Source organism: Erithacus rubecula, assembly GCF_903797595.1.
Source record: "Erithacus rubecula genome assembly, chromosome: 1".
NCBI classification, from domain to species: domain Eukaryota; kingdom Metazoa; phylum Chordata; class Aves; order Passeriformes; family Muscicapidae; genus Erithacus; species Erithacus rubecula.
The window spans coordinates 87,227,603-87,245,093 of record NC_136658.1 but is presented as its reverse complement, the minus strand read 5'-3'; the positions used below and the strand labels follow the sequence as shown (position 1 = coordinate 87,245,093).

Below are 17,491 nucleotides of genomic sequence, written 5' to 3'. Positions count from 1 at the left end.
ATATTTAAACTGTATAATAAATCTCTAAAATTTTTTGTCAGTTTGTGGAAATGCATGTGTCATGTCCTCCTTTCCCAGGAAAGTGTTAACTGTTAAACTGTTAAGTGGGAGTAAAAGAAGGTCTGTGAACATGGGCTTAAAAGTCAAGGCATATGTGTAGCTGTAGTTGTCAGAGCCTGGGTGAGGCTGGTCTGTGGGAATCTCCTCTTGACTGCTGCCTCCCACCTTAGCTCTTGCTCAGCATTCCTGTAGGTGCTCCTAGTTTTTACAAAATTCAACATTCAGCTTCTTGTTCTGTTTTTTAAGTAAGTCAGATACAGTGACAAGATGCAGATTATCTTTCCAGCACTGGTCACTTGATGATGCTTTTGTACTTTCAGCCCATCATGGTAACATCTTTGGGCATTCTGCTTTAAAGCATTCCCCTGAGGGTCATTTAACATCATTACCTGAGCAAATAAACCCAAGCTTTGCCAAAAATTTTTGATATTGTTACTACTTTATCTAAAGCACGCTTCCAAACCACCCCCCACCCCCCCAAAAAAGGTAGATAAAGTACTGAAGTAAGAGCATGTTTTTTCCCTGCCTGCCTGGCTGCTATGCTCTTGTGAGTTCCTCAGGCTGTCAGGAGAGCCTGGCATCTTTCTCCAGCCTCTTGCTTGTCCAGTGGACATCTCTTGTTCCCAGCTTCAGCTGTTTTCCTCCAACTCTTTGTCTTAGGCTTCCTTTTACTAAACATTGTTGATGAGGTCTGTTCATACTTTGTCTTATTTTTCTCCCGCTGGGAAAATTCCTTTTATTGAAACCCTGATGCATATGAAGTTGTTGGAGGTAACAAGTTTTATCTAAGACTGCTCAGTTTTCTGTACTTAACAATTAGCTGCTTCATGGTGCAGAGGCACCCATTCCTCATCATCTTAGAATGAGACAAGAATCTGATAGAGGTGATAAGATCCTAAAGATACAAAGAATTCATGCTTTTGAACAAGACTTACAAATTGCAGGTAGAATGTCTGATCCAGGGAATCTTATGTTAAGGTGTATGATCAGATTTTTTTTTTTTAATAAGCAGAAAAACTTACAATCTGTTATGTGAAAGTTGGACAAGCTGGTAACAATTCTCTACTGAAGTGTATGCCTGTGGTAGCATGTGATCTGGTATTTTCAGGATAATTCTTGTTACAGTTTTGTTAGAGGACAGTGCCAAAAAGAGTATGCACACCATTAATATATTGTTTTTCTGTATAATAGATGTGCACTATATATTTTAAATGTATATGCGATTTTACAAAAGAATCAACAGTGTAACTAATTTTCAATATTCACATAGGGATATGGGGCTAGAGTTATTTAGAAACCATATCATTAGTGACAAGCAAGTTCAGACCAAGACTATTGATGGAATTCTCCTGCTGATCGAGCGAGAACGAAATGGTGAAGCTGTGGACAGGAGTTTGCTGCGGAGTTTGTTGAGCATGCTCTCAGATCTGCAGGTGAGTACAGCCAAATTCACTAGTAACAGCTTTGTTTAGAAACACAGTGTGGACTGCCCAAGTTGTGTCTTGTGCAAAAATTACTCTGTTCATCTAGTAAATGTGTGTAAAATCTAGTATTATGTTGGTATGATTGCCTTTTCTTTACCCCATGTGCAATCTTGTACTGCTTCTAAATAAGACCTCTTTGCCTGTTTTCCTTAACAGAGGTAATCGCCTCAGATCTTAATAAATTTACAGGTCTTTGAGTATGTGCAGTATTTTGTCATAATCACTCATTGTTTTGTCCGAGCGCCATTAAATATAGGAACCAAAGAATTCCTCTGTCACTGTAAAAAGTGTCACTTTTTGGAGATCTTTGGTCTGTATCAATAAAGCATCACTGTACTGACAGCCTTAGGAATGCTGAGGGTAGAATGAGATGCCATATTAAGGCCAATGTTTTCACATAGATCATGTCAAGCTGCAGCTCACTGGAACTTTCCATGAGCAGAGATAGTAAGTAACCAAGGAACTGACAGATGCTGTGCTGCTGGCTTCCACATGGTTTGTCCTTGAGTTAACATGTGTGATGTGCAGTGAAACTTTGGAGCTATCCTTCATTCCTAAAGCCTGGTGAGGTTGCTCCATTTCAAAGTGGCAATACAGCATTACAAAACTGGCTGAAGGTTTGAAGAGGCAGATGACATAAAAAAGTCCTTTCTGGTTAGGCAGCTTACCTGTTTTTCTGCCCTTCATGTTAATCCTCTTGACTTTAATCTGTAGCTTCCTCTGTCATCCCAGAAAAATTAGTCTGTTCAAGAGAGAAGCCATTGAAAAAAAAAATTAAGCTTTTGAAAGTGATAAAATTGTTTGAGTTGAAAGGGTCCTTAAAGATCATCTAGCTCCACCCCCCTGCATTGGGCAGAGGACCTTCAGCTAGGAGTCCTTATGGGACAAAAAGTAGCAGAATGTAACCCTGTTAGATGTTTTGGAAGAAATATTTTCTTCTATTCTTCCACCACACTCAAGGAATTTTCCCTTTCTCTTTTTACTGTCCCTTTGTTTGCATATTAATCCCTAATTCTTCAGATTGTTATAAATTTTTCTTTTTGTAGTTGTTCTTTTTGACTTACTTCCTTTCTATAATTAATAGTTAGTCATTATGCAGAAGTTTTTTAATGTCTCTGATTGTTATTGGTGCCCTTTTTTGCACACCTTATTTGTTTCCCGTAGAGAGAGTTCACCTTATTTGATATAATTAATTTCTCCTGGGCCACTGAGAGAAACCTGGCAGATCTGAATATTAGTATTTTAATGATGAGTATTGCCTGTTTTGTGCCAATGTTTCACTAGTTGGAAGGGGTTTTGGGACACAGAAAGTTCAGTGGGAGTTTAGATCTTGGGTGGATTGGGTGTCATTGCTGTGTAGTAATGTTGGGTACTGGTGATGGGCTGTGTGCCTTGAACAGAAGCCTGTTAATTTAGACTGTTAAAGTACTGGTGACTGATACAAGCCACTGCTGCTTTGGGAAATCAGCTCAATCTCAGTCTTTCTGAAACCAGAGGACAAACAGAATTTGTTAATGTAATGTTACATTGACATTTCTCACAGCTGTGTACATCCTTAAATTTTTACTTGCCCTCTTATGCCTGACAAACGAAATTGCTGCTGTTTCTGTGAGCTTAATGTAAGTATCTCAATTGATTTCTTGAGCAGGTTTACAAAGAATCATTTGAACAGAGGTTTCTGGAAGAGACAAATTGTTTATATGCTGCAGAAGGCCAAAGATTAATGCAGGAAAGAGAGGTAGGTGCATATGGTAGATGATTGCTGTTATGTTAGTTTTATCATAGTGCTGTGGTGTATTAATGTCCAGTGAAATTTACTGGCACACAGATATTCATGTGTTTTGATATGGACCATGGTACTGTATCAACAGGGAGAGCAGGCCACAGGGTGCCATGGAATTTTGTAGAACAATTGTGGAGTAACCCAGTGACATTTTTGTAGCTAAAGTCACATTACCAACATAACACATTTAATATGAAATAACATTGATTAATAAAAATACAGATTACATAGTACATAACAGCGTTCTGGAGGAATAGTCCTTTCCAATTCATGTTATCTTTAAAAATGTAGTTTAATTGTACTGGAACAAAATCAGCTGCCTTTCTTATCTGTATAATTGAACTGGTTGTTTTCTTGTTAGGTCCCAGAATATCTTCACCATGTTAATAGGCGTTTGGAAGAAGAAGGAGATAGAGTAATAACATATTTAGATCACAGCACACAGTGAGTACAAATGTTATCATTTTTACTGTAAGTCAAGCATTCTTAATAAATGAATATGATTATCTATGGTTGTAGGGACACTATGATAATCTTTTCATTATCTTACAGATACTATCTTGTTGAGAGTGCTTGTGAAATTTTTTGGTTTTTTAAAGACATCAGTTTTATCAAAAGTTACTTCTTTAAAATAAAAGTATATTTTCAGTAAGAAAGAAGAAATTTGTTCAGAAATACTAATTCTGTATAGTGCATTTAAAAACATTGCATAAAACCTCAAATTTTCATTATCAAAACAGCAGCTGATTTTAGCCATTCACACACTGATAACATCTTTAACCACAAATCCTTTGAGAAAAGGAAAGACTCACAAGCAAAACCACAAACAAACAAAATAAGCAAACAAAAACCCAAACAAAACCTAAAAAAACCCAGAAAGGCAGAGAACATGAGTGTAATTTGTAAACAGTCCAAGGTGTGAGCTACATCTGCTGCTGCCAGTGCACTGTGTGAGGTAGCTTGTCCTTTTTTCACTTGGGTCTTAAGTAATAGTTTGTGTTTTGTTGGGTTAACACATTCCTCCAGAAACTGACACACTGCATAAATCTATGTATCATTTGCCCCGTAGCAAGATACTGGTTTGTTGTTTTTTTTTTCTTTAGTTAAGAATGTGACATTCAATTTATTGAGTTTTAGTGTTCTGGAGGATTTATAGGCATTTCATTTGGTGTCAAAAGGACAACTGAATAAAAAATATCTTTGACTTCTTATTTTCTTCAGCCATTTTACATAGATGTACATATATACACATGTATGTGTGTTGTGTGTCATGGCACATATTTGAACTTGGATCTTCTTCCTGTAAATGGTGATTGCAGGGTGATTAACTTTTTCTGGTGAAATCACTCATATTGAAATATATCAAACTATTCCTGTTCATAAAGTTACAGCAAATATATGTATTTATTTACTCTTTAGGTTAAAAAACAGATTGATACCATTAGGTTTTCAGTCTAGATAGACATCAATTGAATCTTGCCCATAGTTAAAGGCTTAGAAACCTACTTTTAGAGGGCTTCACACTCATTTCCTTCCCTTGCATTAAGAAACAGCAGTTCTTAAAATTTGAGTACTTCAATTTTCCTGGGGTCATACTGTTTCTCTGTATGTGCATGAAAAGAGCAGAAAGGTTGTTATTTAGTTGGAACTGGCTTGAGATGGAAATGATACTTCTTTGACAAAGCTGTCATGTAAAACACCATTCCATGTACTCCAAACTACACCTGGGAAGTGGTGTTGTAGCCCACAGAGGGATTCTTTCAGCCCAGCAGTACATGCTGTTCTGGACAGCTGACCAGATGAAGTGTATCTCCTTGTCAGTCAGTAGATGACTGAGGTAGATGGCTTTGAGGTCATACAGAGGGTGCCTTCTGGCTCCTTCCTCAGCCAAGATAAATACTCATGTTGCTTGTTTGCTAGCATGTAAGTGCTTTGCCTCTTGGCCTCAAGCAGACAAATTGTCCCTTCTTCTCCTGTACTCAGAATAGTCCTTCCAGAGCAAGGGATGGTATTTCAATAGAACCCTGACTCCTGCTGTTGGAAACAGTCAGCAACTGAAGATAGCAGTGGTTGGAAATGGCAGGAGATATGGAAAGTACCATAAAAATGGCCATGTATGTTAAAAATAAGGGTCTGTCTAAACAGTATGTCACCTTCACATATGACCACTGAAGGGAACAAATAGAGGAAGTGTATGTGATGCCCTGATACTCTCCTGGTGTCTGCCTGTTTCCAGCTCAGTGCGTTTTTGGTACCTGCTGTGGTTTGTGTCTTTGTATCTCTAAAATGCTCGAAGTCTCTCAGGGGGATTCACATCAGCTTTTCTGTCTGTGCCAGGTACCAAAGTGTTCCACAAGTGGTAAACTGCACAGCCACCTGGTGATAAAGTGCCTCCTTTTAAGTCTGATATGCAGTACCACTGCTGATGACCCCAGTTCATACATTGAAAAGAAAAGTGATCAGTCAGTTCCCTTCACCCCTTTCCTGCCTGTTTATGGTATCCTTAAGTCATCTCCTTCCCAGAAAGAAGAGTCTTGACATGTGCAGTTATCTCTCTTGTAGCTGCTAGTGCATGTTTTGATCATCCCTACTTCCTTCTTGAAACCTTTCCAAATGAAGGACCTAAACTGGTGTGTTGTTTGAAGGTCTGGCATGTCACTGATGGGCTGTTCAGGAAAGAGGGTGTGTTAGCAAAGGTACACTTTTGTTTTAGCATTAAGTGTATCCTCCTACAGGAAAGGCTTCCATCAATCCAGGTTGAGCACCTCTCTCCTAGGAAATGTCAATTAAGGCTCTGAGAAACAGTTTTGTAAAACTTAACTCATAAAGAAGTGGTCGGTCTTATGTTGTTCCATTGTAAGCAGGATAGAAGTTTAAACATTTGAATTAATTTTATCTTTAGGCAATTAAGATGTAAGTGAAAACTTCCTATTATTTTTCACTCCTGTCTAAAATGTATGTGTAACTGTAAAAAGTAGGGGATATTCAAGGACAAATTTAAAAGCTTTTGCAAATCTGTGTCTTGTGGCTCTAGCTCAATTCATGCTTGTGTACATACGTAAGACAATCAGCTGAAAATGTTACAATTAGCTGAATTTGGAACATAACTAGTGTGTATTGGTTTGGTTTGAAGTCCAAATCCTTGGTGGTTTTTGGGTTTTTTTGCTTGTTTGTTTCCAGAATTCAATATGACTTTTTTCCAGTTAGGCTTTTGTATTGACTTTTGCAATGTGAGCTTCTCACTTCTACTGTGTAAGGAATTTCATTTTATCAATTTTTTAAAAATTACATACATAGCTTATTGCTGTCTTTCTAATATCACATGGTAGTTTTTGTCTTAACCTCCAAGTTAAGTCTAAGAAGATTGTTGGAGATTTTTGGATAATAATGTAAATTATACATAAATACACTGTGACAGAAGGCAACTCATTTATACCCTGGAGCTTCTAATATATTTTTCTTGTCTAATTCAGGAAACCACTGATTGCTTGTGTGGAGAAGCAGCTACTAGGAGAACACTTATCAGCTATTTTGCAAAAAGGTAATTTTTTTTAAATTTTAATCTTTGATTAGTAATGGATTGTCATACTCTGCAATAGCTATAAATTCCACACCTTTTACTTTAGGAGGTATATTAGGCATGGGAAAAACTTCCACAGACACAGAAAGCCAATCCTGTGATTGTTACCCTCACTGTGACAAGTAAATGGTATATCTGATAAGAAATATATAAAATCTAATTCCATATTTGTAAAGGTTGCTAAGCCTCTAGCTTTCCTTTGACTTGCAGCCGTGGGCTTGGAAATTAAACCTTTGGAACTGCTTCTTTTTTAGAGTTATATGAACTTCTAAATGAGAGCTGCAGTTACTGTTGTAGCTTTTTTTATGTGATGATCACACAGCTCAAGTGCAGTAGTTTCACATATTCTCAAGATTGTGTAGTTTAAGAATCGTGAGTTACTGGAACTGGCAGCATTCAAGACAGTGAACTTTCATATGCCTTTATCTGTACTTTACCTTTTGCCTGGCAGATAAGAGCTGCAGCTTCTTAAGAAGTCCTTATTCAGACATTAGTGTGTTCAAATTGCCATTCCTTTATTCCTCTTAAATTTTAATCTCTCCTTTTTTACTGAATTTGTGTTTGTTCAGTACTCCCCGATATTTTAATACTTTAAATGATCTTTTCCTTCTCTTGCAGTAGCTGTATTTCAGGTTTTAGCTGAACTTCTTCTAGCAAAATTGTCCTTACATCTGTGTTTTCTTTTATGTTGCAAAACATAAAAAGATGTCCCTGGTAGTCTTGTATCTTCAAGCTGCATCACGTCCATGTTTAACACTTTCATGTTATACATACCCTTTCTATGTCTGTCTTTGCTTTCTTTGTCCCTTTTAAAGATGACTTACACTCAGTTTTCTCTCAACTACACTGGGAATAGCTTGTTAAATTGCTTTCAGTACATTTATAGAAATAAGCTTGGTGGCTTCATCTTAGCTATTCTTAAGATTATAAATGGAAGGTAAGAATAATTATATTATGCTGATATATGTCAATTTTGCTTGCTCTTTAGTTCAAGTATGATTAAGTAAATTTTCCAGTGATATGCTTGTTTATCATTATTAAGTGGCTTAAACAGGAAGTATGTGGTCTTGTTTTAAACTGAACTTTTTCTTGGCTTACAATGTGTATGAGCCATCCATGTAAAGATGGAGATTTTTACATTTTTCTAGTGTTCTGATTACTGTGCTTCAGGACTCGTGTATCATTGGATCAGCTTTTGCATTCTATGTCTCCACTGGAAAAAATAGTTTAAAAAGCTTCTGTCATCACTTTACTTGCTTAGTTCTCTGTATTTGTTTGATCTAGGACACATTTTAATTTGCTTATGACATCTTAATATTCTGTTCAAGTAGAAGAAGATGTTGCCTTTTGTAAGTTTTCTTCATTAAGTCTAGAAAGGTGAAGTAGTTTGATACAGGAGAAAAAAGTTTAAAAATGCAGGGTCTGTATAAAAACCTTTTTCCTCATGTTAGTATAACTAATGTTGACTAGATATTTGAGGTCACATCTGGTGGTGGGGGATTTTTCTATGGCTATGGCAGTGTTTTCTGGAAGCTCTGTGAAACCTTTTATCAGAGGACTTTGCTGCATGTCCTTTTTGTTTATCAAATGTGTGACTAAATATTTTTTCAGTCACACAGCTCATGTTAGAGAAAGAAGGAAGGCTAGATTTTGTGACCCAGGTTATAATAAAGCAGATAGTGTATTGGTGTCTTTAAATAAATAGGGGGTAATGCTTGAATGGGATGGGCATTTCTTAATTGAGAGAGTTGGGGTAATTCAGTATAGAAAAGAGAAGGTTCCTGGGAGACCTCACAGTGACCTCCCAGTACTTAAAGAGGGCTTATAAAAAAGAGGGGGCAGATAGTGATTGGTCAAGGGGGAATAGTTGTAGCTAAAAAAATGAGAGATCTAACATGAGAAGTTAGGAAGAAATTCCCTGCTGTGAAGGTAGTGAGTCACTGGAACAAGTTGTCCAGAGGAACTACGAATGCCCCATCCCTGAAGATACTCAAGGCTAGGTTGGAAGGAGATGTGAGCAGCCTGGTCTGGTGGAAAGTGTTCCTGCCCACAGCTGGGGATTGGAACAAGATGGTCTTTAACATCCCTTCCAATCCAAGCCTTTCTATGATTCTTTGATTTTAGTTTTAGTTCCATGCTCAATTAAAAGAGAGCCCTAAAACCCTGTATTTGAGACTGTAGTCTGTTGTCTTCTGTTTAAAGTATGTCTACTCTTCTGACATCTCAGAAATTAGGAAATCTCAAAATAGTAGACAAAAGTTTACCTGACATCATTCTTGAATATCACTTGCCTTTCTGAACATGTATGTAAGTTAGAATATACAGTGAAAGCATTTTTAAGCTGAAGAATATAGTAAAATATGGGATAATTTGCTAGTGATTTGCAAAATCAATTTTTAATACTATTTAAAAATTAGCACTGATGAAATATACTTGGTGAAGTAGGACAGTTGTACAGTGTCAACTACACTGATAATGTAACTTCTCAACCTGTATAAAATCAAGCTTTTTGTTTTCTAAGAAAATGTTATAAATCCTTGATACTATGCTGCAGCATTACTAAAGCCCCTGTAGCTGACACCAGACGAAGTAGTTCTGATTGCACTGGAACTACGTATGTCATACTGCCAAATGGAACAATGTGTATGAAGTTACTTGCTTGTTACATTCCTTGGGCTTCACTTCTCCATTTGTTAGCCCAAAGCTTACTCTCATGTAGGGTGAATTGACAAAGCAAAAGTTGCTTGAAAGGAATTTTTTATCTTGTGTTATTCCATTGGGAGGAGTGTAGACTGTTCCCAGCATATTCTTAATCTAAAAACACAGCTCACCATGCTCCACAGAAAAATCTCATGAAGTATTTATCATTACATTAAATTTAGGGTAGTTTACTTAGCTTCCTGTTTTCTTTAGAGGTTCTTGATAAAACTATACCCTTGAAGTCAACCTCTCTTCATAACCATTCTGCAAAAGGCTTACAATCATCACCTTGTTGGGAGAGTATTTCAGTTGAAATACTGGCATATTCTCTAATAGATATATTCTCTAGTAGATTTCTGACTATATTTATGCAACTCTATTTAAATTTGCTCTTTTTTTTCTAATTATTTGTTTTTAGGACTTGATAGCCTTCTTGATGAAAATAGAATACCAGATTTGACCCAGACATACCAACTGTTCAGCCGGGTAAAAGGTGGGCAGCAGATCCTTTTGCAACATTGGAGTGAATACATCAAGGTATTTCAAAGATCTATTACTAATATAAAAATTTATGCTGTTACAAATTTCTTCTGTCAAAGCAGAGAATAACAATAAGGTGTATCACCAAACTTCTGTTTTAAGTAAATATGGGGGATGTTAATGTTTCTGCCTCAGTAAGAATCATATGATGAGAAACAGCAACACCTGCTTGGAAATTGCTTTCTTTATAGGTTTGAATGTTATACAGTATGTATTTGGTTGCATTGCTTTTAAATAGAACCCCATGCACATGTGCTGGACTGTACTGTATGTTGTTTTGCTGCAAATATACTCAACTGTTCACATACCTGCAAAACCAGTGAAACATCAGATGTTACTGTTCTTCTGCAGCTTAGGCAGTGCTACTCATAACCACCCTACAGCAATGCCTGATGGGTGTTAAAGCTGTTGGGAAGGGAATGCTCCTGATGAAAATAATCTATCAGTTGTATTTAGATGCTCTGGGTTTGTCTGTTAGGAATAATATCCCTACAGTATGCTGCCCCAGAGAGCTTGCACTCTAGTGCTCTTAGAAGATGAAGGCAGGAAAGCTTCACAGAAGACTTTTCTCCCTGGAGTTGATCATTTCCGATGTCATGGCTTTCCCCTGAATTGTCCATGTGTTCATCAACCTTCAGGACTAAGTGCACATCAGTTCTCTGTTCTCCATGCCTATGCCTGGAGTTCAGCATGATGCACCAGTGCTGCAGCTCACAGGAGTGGAACATGCTTATCCTGTGCCCCAGAACTGAGGTGGAGTTTACTCCTTAGCATGCTGCCCAGTTGAATGGTGGTGCTGTGGCTGAGGAGAATCATCTTGCTTCTCCCTTTCTCCCAGATCACACTCCTCACTTAATCCTAGTGCTGCCTGCCACTTCGTAGGCTCTCCTGTGATCTGTTTTATCACAATTCCTGGGCAAGATCAGCTTAATTCCTGGTTTAGTGAACTAAAGAGACTCACAGAAAAGTCCATGTGCTGGTCCAAGGAAAGAAACAGGATTTTAAGATGGTTAGAAAATAAGGAAAAGAATCTTTACTTTCACAACAGCAAGTTGTTAATTGGCTTATCATACCCTGTATCTTGCAGAATCAGGCCTCTTACCTGGTGATAACTTATCTGGTGATAGTTATATACATACTCTAAAACCTAGAAAACCTCTTCTGTAGTGTCAGTAAATCTCCTCCTTCTAAATATTCTGTGTGACAGTGAGGAGAGGCTTCAAGAACAACTAATGTTTATCTTGTGGGCCAAGTTACTGTGATAAGGATCTGTGCTCCATTTTAGTCACCTCTCTGTGAATTCAGAGATGCCATTTGGCTTTTTCTATCTCGGTTTGCTGTTTGCAGAATGGGGAGAATTTCTGAATGTACCTGATAGAGACTGAGGTGCCCAAATGCTGTGTTAATGAAGGGGAAATTGTGACAAGTGGAAGATCTGATTAGCTGATCATCAGAGGTCTTTTCCAGCCCAAACTGCTCTGTGATACATGTGTTGAATCTAAGGACCTTGGGAGCCTTGTGTTCAGCTTTGCTTTGGAATGGTACTTGAGAGAGATCTCCATGAAAGATGACAGTGGCTAATTAGACAATGCAGTGGAAATTCTGAGGCTGGAGAGGAATTTTCCCCTATCTCTTTTAGTGTTGCTGGCTAACATACTTGAGTTGGTGAAAATAGACCAATTGAATAGTGTTTTGCTTTTGTTTGTGCTATGTCTTCTTTCTCACCTTGGAAAACTGATCATTCTGTCCAGGGCACTGATCAGTGTTTACTATGTAAATGTAAATTGTCCAGTTGGTGGAAAATCCTCCCTTAACAGGATATTTTGGTTCATTAGACAAATGGTGTTCTATCTCTGAGATAATAAATGTAGGAACAGGAAGAGAAGGTCAGGTCTGTGGCTTCTTGTGTAGAGAAAGTTTTGTTTCCTGGCAAGTCAGCTAGGATGGTTTTGGTTTTTTGATGAAAAAGAAATCTTTTAAGGCTGAGCAGCAGTTAAATTTTTGCTACCTATTTAATAAGTTACTCTCTTGTGGGTTTTAATAAAAGTAGTGCAGAGTTTTCCATTATACTTAAAATTTCTGAGGCAGTTTCCATTTAATTTATTTTACATGAACCATAGTTCTGTATCTCACTGTGAACTTGCACATCATAGTCATGTCTACTGTGTATTTTTTTTTTACTTTTGTCTTAAATGTAAATAATATTTAAATCAAGCACTAATGTTTGAAATCCATTAATGTGTGTCTAGTTTTTATTTTAAATTTCAATGCATCTCATTTTTTAAATACTTGAAGTCATAAGTAGTTCTGTAAAAAAAATTCCTTTTTCTAATGATAAATTTTATAAGGGTGAATGTGTCTGTTGTGGGAGATAGGTAGCACTCTAAAGTATTTTACTATCAAAAGTGTTTGTTTTACAGAACTTTGGGACAACAATAGTGGTTAATCCTGAAAAAGACAAGGATATGGTGCAAGAGCTACTAGATTTTAAGGATAAAGTGGACCATATCATAGAAGTGTGCTTTCAGAAAAATGAAAAATTTATAAACTTGATGAAGGAGTCCTTTGAAACATTTATCAACAAGAGACCAAATAAGCCTGCAGAATTGATAGGTACACAAATATTTTTCTGTAAAATATTTCAAAAACCTATAGAAAGCATGATAATGCTGCTGAGTGTGCTAGCGCGATAGCGGTGCAGTCGCATCCTGCTTTAGGAGACTGGTTTTGGGAGACGAGGCCAGCGTTAACCCGGGCGTGTGGCGGGTCCCCAGAGCTTGGGTGTGCTGTCAGGGGTCCTGGTGGAGCATGTCACCTCCTGTCCTCGCTCTGCTGCTTGCACTGAGGGGCCTGGTGCTAACAGCTGCTCCTGGAGCGCTGGGGCTGCCACGGGAGCACACGGTCAGGGGCGAGAGCAGCGGCGGCAATGCAGGGGAACGGGCTTTACCTGGGCAGGAGAGGAGTTTGGATCTCTCAGCCCATCCATCTGCCCTGAGGGCTGAAGTTGGGATAACAATTTTAAAGCTTTCAGATACAAGGGGTTTTAATAGAGGGAAAAAAAAAAAAACCCACTGCCTTGACAGGAGAATTAGTGCTTATTAAGGGCAAAGATAATAACTAATGATTTTAAAATATTATTATTTCAATTATTCCCTGATCTGGCAAAAGCTATCCTGGTAGTTTTGCCTGCTGAAAAACTGGAGCCTGTGGTATTTTACACCAGGAGAGTATCCTGCTCCTTGGTTGTTTGTTTTTCCTCCACATTCTTTTGCCTTTATTCAGCTTATTTTGTGTCTTCCATCTAAAATCAGCTTTATATAGGACAGATTGCACACACATAGTTATACAGGTTAAAGCCATGATATCAGCTGTTGTCATTTGTGGATCATGGTGTTCCAGCTCCCACAAAGGTTTTCTTCTTACATAGGAGGTTGTGTAAGGATACTAATGTGGCTTAATAAATACTTAGCAAAACTCAAGGATTAACCTTATTTCTGGCATTCTGAAACTACTAACTGGAAAGCATTGCTTCTGTTTAAATTTTAATATGCTCCTATCAAGGAGCATGAGGGACATGGTAGAGGTCTACAAAAATATAGTCCTCTTTATGTTGTTTGTTTTTGTTTCTCATAAAATACATCCATATACATTGTATGCTTCCAAAACATTGTCTTCCAACAAGTAATGTGCTTGTATGACTATAACATAAAATGTGGGAATTTCTAATGTATTAATTTTAATTATTTTATTGTATTTATTTTTTGCCTGGGACTATTCCTTTTTTGCAGTACTTTCCCATTATATACAGTAGAGCTCCAGTAATTTTCCAGGAATGTAGTAGGGCTCTGTCATTCCATTGAACATAGGAAAGGGAAAATAGAAAAGTTTCAGTGCTTAGCCTATATTTTAACATATAGTGGTATTTAACACATAGTAATATTTCAAACAGGGGATGCATAAGTTGGTTATTTAAAGTCTATTTTTAAAGCTGTTACCTAATTTTCTTTATTTGTAGCAAAATATGTGGATTCCAAATTAAGAGCTGGTAATAAAGAAGCAACAGATGAAGAGCTGGAAAGAATCCTTGACAAAATCATGATCATTTTTAGATTCATTCATGGTAAGAAATAGCAGTTCACTGTTGATGCAATTAAAACTGTTCCCCTTGTTTTCCTCTGAATGCAAGAGATCTGTTTCAGCATGAATTTCTGCTCAACTCAGTCTTTAATTCAGGTTGCCTTACACCTGAAGGAGCACAGTAAATATACCAGGGAGGACAAATAGTTCTGTGGAGATTGGCAAGTTACAGACCTAAAAGTCTTGTGAGTGGACACCTAAGAGTTAAGGTGCTGCTGGAAGTTTACCATAAATTAGCCATGTCTGTAACCACAGTCTCTCCTCTAATGAGAGTTGAGACTTTCTCTTTCCTGTCCACTTATGTGTGTTGTAGGTGCAAAGCATGAAAACCCAGCAGCTTTTCTTGATTTCTCTTATAGCTGAGAAGGAACGTAGAGGGGGGCTCAGAATGATAGGAAAAAGTATTACTGCTGAGTTTTGCTGCCTTTGAAATGCATTTCCCTCATGTATGTTCTGTCTGAGCAAAACCCTTGAATATGTTAGGAAATTTTTTTTTCTAGATTGGATATCAGAAAAACCAGTGGTCTAATCCAATATATTTGCATGCTCACTGCTCTGAGGGAAGTGGAATGTATGTCTTGGACTGGGTTGGAATAGCAGGAATTGTGTATTAGTTTGAGATCTATGAGGTCCTCTCCTCATAAAAGTCCCAAACAAGTACAATATGATGGGAAAGAAGTCAAGTCATACAATAATATCATTTGCATAATTGCATCATTTTGGTCCGATGGAAATAGTGAATGAAAACAGTTGTACTGGCAGATTGTCAACCTAAGAGATTAATTTTTGTTAATTTGAAACTTTCACCAACTCTTTTTCTCTTCTATTTTTTGTAGTACTGAGCTAAAAGCACAGATTTTATTTTGAGCTATCTAATACGTAAGAACTCTTCTAAGAGCAGATGATAACTAGTAGACAGTTTATGGGCATTGGTCTTTTTGATAATATGTTAATGCAGCTGGTTGATGAAACTCCACCAGGACAGGATGGGGAAGGAAGAAGGCTATCATAAGAAGCACTAAATTGGAAGGTATTTCAAAGGAATTACGAGGGGGGTACTGTAGGCAGCACAAGTAGTGGCTTGGGTTACAGTAAATTTGTTCCTCTTAGCACTGTCAAATAGGGAAAGCTTGGGTTTAAGGTGTGAAAGTTTGTGGGTATCTGTATGACTCCATTTCAAAAGGCTATTGGCAAACCATATGAGAAACTTCTGCTAAATTTTCTTCCCCTTTAGGCTTTTAAAATATATTCTTTAATATATAGAGGACCTTTCCCCCCCCCCTTTTTTTTTTTTTTTTTTTTTAATTAATCAGACCAGTGGAGGGACAATATTCTTTTGGACCTTAGAGTAATTTCTTGAATTTTGCAGCTGATCCAGTAGGAAATACAAGGCAGCTCAAGTTCCTGGGACAGAAATAAAAAATAAGCAAATAGTTTGCAAAATATGTTAAGAACTATTAAAATACAAAAAGAACAAAATGTCTACATGTTGTTCTTCACTGCTGCATAATGAATATTGTTCTGCTGATCAGCTTTTCATGGGAAAGGCTTGTGTCACAAACTTGAAGGGCAGTGATGCAGATAGAATGCATAATTTAATTTTATTTCAATTTTTGTTTCAATTTCCTTACAGGGAAAGATGTGTTTGAAGCATTTTATAAGAAAGACTTGGCCAAAAGATTGCTGGTTGGAAAAAGTGCATCAGTAGATGCTGAGAAGTCCATGTTGTCAAAGCTTAAACATGGTAGGTGTCTTTAGATGAGTTAAATTTGTATTACTTTTTTGGCATGCAAATTTGGAATCCCTATTTTCTCATGCTTTTTAAAAATGACAAGCCAAATTTTAAGTAATAGCTGGGCAGCTCTTAACTTAAATAGTTTTGGGGGGAGTATACATATATATGTGTGTGTGTATCAGACCTTTCCCTATGTTCAGCACAAACTATTAGACTGACTTTTTAGGTATGAGACTGGTCTACAGAGGAGAACAAATCCTGAAAATGTACCTATTTGTAGGTGCTCTGTAACCTGGTAAATATGGCTCAGCTGTCTCAGGTTATAAATGTTTATCACTTGTTCTGTGCTTCTTTGTAATTGTGGGATCTTTGCTCTTTTTTGTGTGTGTGTGACAGAATGTGGCGCTGCTTTTACCAGCAAACTGGAGGGCATGTTCAAGGACATGGAACTGTCCAAAGATGTCATGGTGCAGTTCAAGCAGGTACATTTAGTTTTTGTTTGTATACTAAATTTTCCAGTCATGAGGGAGGCATTTAATGGTGCTATCTCTTGGATTAAGCTGAAATTAAACAAAACAGTTTGGGGCTGGTCCTAGTCATAATAATAGTGTCTACTTACTGTTCTGTTAATACAACAGAATTTATTTGTTTTATACAATAATTTTACAGTTTTATTTTATTCCTTTTAAAGTAAAATAGTCTAAATACCACATAATAATTTATTTGACTGACATCCTTGGAAGTCTGTATGCCTTCATTCTGTAAACTGCTGCTGCTCTGATGAATTTTTTGGCAATGGCCCACACCACAGAAACCCCCTGAAGGTTGCTAAGTGCACAGAAACAGTGCATGTCTCAGCCCCAAATTTCCAGCCTGTTGGTGACTGATGAATGCTTGCAGGAAATACTGTATGTGCTCACCTTGCTGTTGCATTTCTCTCTGGGTACTTGTTTTGGGGTCTTACTGAAGTCAGGATTATGGGTTAGAGATCTGATCTAGGGACAGCACCTGTAATAAAATACTGTAATGACTCTTCTGTCCCAGATTTTGCAGTCTGGCTTGACTGATGCTCTACTCCAGTTATGTGAAAAAGTTCTGTCTAACAGATGTGAAAGCCCAAAGGGATCCTTTTGATCTTAACAGTCCTTGCCATGGCTTCCTTGCTTTTGCTTTATTTGCATGTAATTGAAATTTCTTTGACCTTAGTACCCTGTATAGACAGTGGACTAGGATATTTCAAAGCATGTTGATCTTTCTTTTCTTTGTACTCCCAACCTCTTGCTGTGTTTTGAAGTTGGGGAAGTGGTCATTAGATAGTTACTCAAAATCCTGGTACAGCATGTCTAACCAAGGATGTGGCCTGTAAGAATTTTTCATTGTTATACTAAGCCTAAATTTCTAACTTAAGTATATACATTTTCTAATTTAGTATGCAGATAGTATACTTGAATAATTTTTGTCTCTTGTGTTTT

At 37.3% G+C, this 17,491-nt stretch overlaps 1 protein-coding gene and 1 long non-coding RNA gene across 12 annotated transcripts in view; one reads left to right on the top strand and one right to left on the bottom strand.

The window, feature by feature from the left end:
• The window catches only part of CUL4A (cullin 4A), a 34,444-nt gene that overhangs the window by 8,490 nt on the left and 8,463 nt on the right, over positions 1 to 17,491 (top strand). For all 9 annotated transcript variants that reach the window (XM_079301557.1, XM_079301561.1, XM_079301555.1 and 6 more), the window contains 9 exons: positions 1,331 to 1,493; positions 3,193 to 3,282; positions 3,689 to 3,771; positions 6,801 to 6,868; positions 10,026 to 10,144; positions 12,568 to 12,760; positions 14,163 to 14,267; positions 15,918 to 16,028; positions 16,416 to 16,501. In XM_079301557.1, the coding sequence (XP_079157683.1) occupies positions 1,331 to 1,493; positions 3,193 to 3,282; positions 3,689 to 3,771; positions 6,801 to 6,868; positions 10,026 to 10,144; positions 12,568 to 12,760; positions 14,163 to 14,267; positions 15,918 to 16,028; positions 16,416 to 16,501 (1,018 nt within the window). The remainder of the gene's footprint in view (positions 1 to 1,330; positions 1,494 to 3,192; positions 3,283 to 3,688; positions 3,772 to 6,800; positions 6,869 to 10,025; positions 10,145 to 12,567; positions 12,761 to 14,162; positions 14,268 to 15,917; positions 16,029 to 16,415; positions 16,502 to 17,491) is intronic.
• On the bottom strand, positions 57 to 17,485 carry LOC306800001. Of its 3 annotated transcripts, none has more exons than XR_013773734.1 (4): positions 16,940 to 17,485; positions 15,600 to 15,688; positions 2,213 to 2,286; positions 57 to 935 (listed from the first exon to the last, which is right to left on the bottom strand). It is a non-coding gene; the product is annotated as an uncharacterized lncRNA (long non-coding RNA). The 3 variants fall into 3 exon arrangements; XR_013773736.1 differs by lacking the exon at positions 57 to 935 and adding an exon at positions 1,500 to 2,117; XR_013773735.1 differs by lacking the exon at positions 57 to 935 and having other exon boundaries at positions 1,500 to 2,286.